At 36.8% G+C, this 2,038-nt stretch overlaps 1 protein-coding gene across 1 annotated transcript; it reads left to right on the plus strand.

Annotated features, from left to right (window-relative positions):
* The first annotated feature begins 10 nt into the window (after positions 1 to 10).
* Positions 11 to 629, plus strand: DnaJ-60 (DnaJ-like-60). The gene is made up of 2 exons (XM_017606972.1): positions 11 to 244; positions 318 to 629. Exons 1-2 carry the CDS (start codon positions 78 to 80, stop codon positions 466 to 468), a joined length of 318 nt encoding a protein of 105 aa, XP_017462461.1. The 5' UTR covers positions 11 to 77; the 3' UTR covers positions 469 to 629.
* Positions 630 to 2,038: the final 1,409 nt, after the last annotated feature.

The raw sequence follows: 2,038 nt of genomic DNA on the forward strand, positions 1-2,038 counted from the left end.
GTTTTGCAGAATCACGATACGCGGTTTTGTACTTTAAACGACGATATGCTTTTGCCCACTTCAGTTGATACATATGCATGTACATTTTCTTATTCAGACCATGGGAAGTAAAACCAAATTATGACCCAAATCCAGGCCCCTATTATGGAGTTAAAGGATTAGAGCGAGTGTCCAACTGGAAGGTTGCCTTAGCGCTGGCACTTTTAGGAATTACTGGGGCAATAATGGGTTTTGTATCTGTAAAGTAAGCCAATTTTAAAATACGAAGCAAACATCAGTTTTGTGTAATATGTGTATAGTACTTATTATCTTTTCAGCCACTCCTTTACGTTTAATCGGCAAAAACTAGATGCTAAGTCAGCAGAAGCGGGAAGTTACCACGCAGCAATTCGCGCAGATGCTGAAAAATATGGCAATGAAGAACAATTACGGCGGATGTTACATCGAATGCTAAGCGATGAAAGATAAGCAAAACTCATTCAGAAATGCAAAATTAAAAAACTAGTTAATTGTATATTATAGTATAGGAGGATTCATATTAGTAAAAAGGATGATTGTAAAATACATGTTTGTAGGTCACACCCATGGTGGATTTATAATTATCACACCATGTGCAACTTGTATCCATTTTTACATATTTTACTGGAGAGGATAAGACTTTTAGCCATTCAAAGCCTGGTTATGGCAACTTAACGGAACGCATAACTTAGAGAATCAAAATGAAACAGATTTCGTTGCATTAAGTTACGTTAAGTTTCGGCTGTTCAATTATGAGCAACACCCGTTTAACAGAATGTTTAAGAGAGCCGTAAGTTAAGTTAAGTTGCCATAATCAGACCATCACTCTTTTTGCAGAAACTTTAGTTTGCACAACTTTGCATACGTTTTACATGTTTAAGCAAAGCAAATTTCCTACGAAATGGACAAAGCCCAAGTCAGTAATTTTTATACCCGAGCGCACTTGTGCACAAGGGTATTCAGCCCTATTCTGCATTTCGACTCGAATCGAAGTTTTCTCCGTTTGGCAATTTTGGTTTTCTGCGTTCCGTTTCCTTTCGATCAATCNTTCTACATTTCGATCGTAGTTCCGTTTTTCTAAGTTGCAAATTTGTTGACGGAGAACGTTTCAATTGTTATTTTCGTGGGTTTAAATAATAAAATTTGATAAAAAATTTAAGTAAAATATACTGTGCACGATTGTAAGTCATCATAAATGAATTTTCTTGATTTCTGTGTTTTCGCGAGCGCTAATACGGGCAATACGAAAAATTGAATGGCAACCAAAAGGGATCTTGCGCGACGTTTTCAAAGTGGAGTCAGGCCGGCGTTTTTGTTTACAATCAGCCTCATTGCGTAAGTCAGTAAATTAGGCTAAATTGTACGACTCGACAACATTGGCATTGTTTCCTGTCGTGCTGAAAAAAGTAAACGACGAAATTTGTCGAAAACTATACAGTGCTGCCAAGTTTGTTCCGTTTTAATACACTAGTCGAGTTGAAATTTTAGGCAATGACGTGAAATTTTCGATACGATTCGACTCTCGAAAAACGACTTGCATTCTACACGACTCTCGCAATGAGGGTGATTATCTATAAATACATACTATACATAAAATGAGAAGTTATATAAAAAAGATGCTTTTATTATTGCACTCGTTTTTACTAACTTTTTAAAAAGAGGTGCGTATGTTGTCTCGAATTCGATTTGCTATGAAAAGATAAGCTTTGTTCTTCCCCTCCTCCTGACGGCTTTCAAATGGGATTCATTTGCGTTCAAATCTTCCACTCTGTAGTAAATGCAAATGTGGAGTGCTCACACAATGTTTATCCCCCTTATTCTAGAACCCGAATTTGCGTAATTCGTAATTCCACATGCTGCAACCCTTGCGGAAACATGTGCAGCATTGCCAGCCATCAGTTGTTTTTCGAAGATAGCTGAATGAGGGAAAACAAAGTGGAAAGGAATTAAAAAAACACTCATCATGTGCTTGTTTATTGTAAAATTGGTCAATTTTACATATTTCCAGGAAAATTATGGA

This window comes from Rhagoletis zephyria, unplaced genomic scaffold (assembly GCF_001687245.7).
Source record: "Rhagoletis zephyria isolate East Lansing unplaced genomic scaffold, Rhagoletis_zephyria_1.1 Rzeph_scaffold_50818, whole genome shotgun sequence".
Classification (NCBI taxonomy): Eukaryota; Metazoa; Arthropoda; class Insecta; order Diptera; family Tephritidae; genus Rhagoletis; species Rhagoletis zephyria.

Bases quoted from the DNA above. Each gene is read 5' to 3' on its own strand.
- DnaJ-60 (XM_017606972.1), top strand. From the start codon at position 78: ATGTACATTTTCTTATTCAGACCATGGGAAGTAAAACCAAATTATGAC. The intron at 245-317 runs GTAAGCCAATTT...TTATCTTTTCAG, and splicing joins ATGGGTTTTGTATCTGTAAA to CCACTCCTTTACGTTTAATC.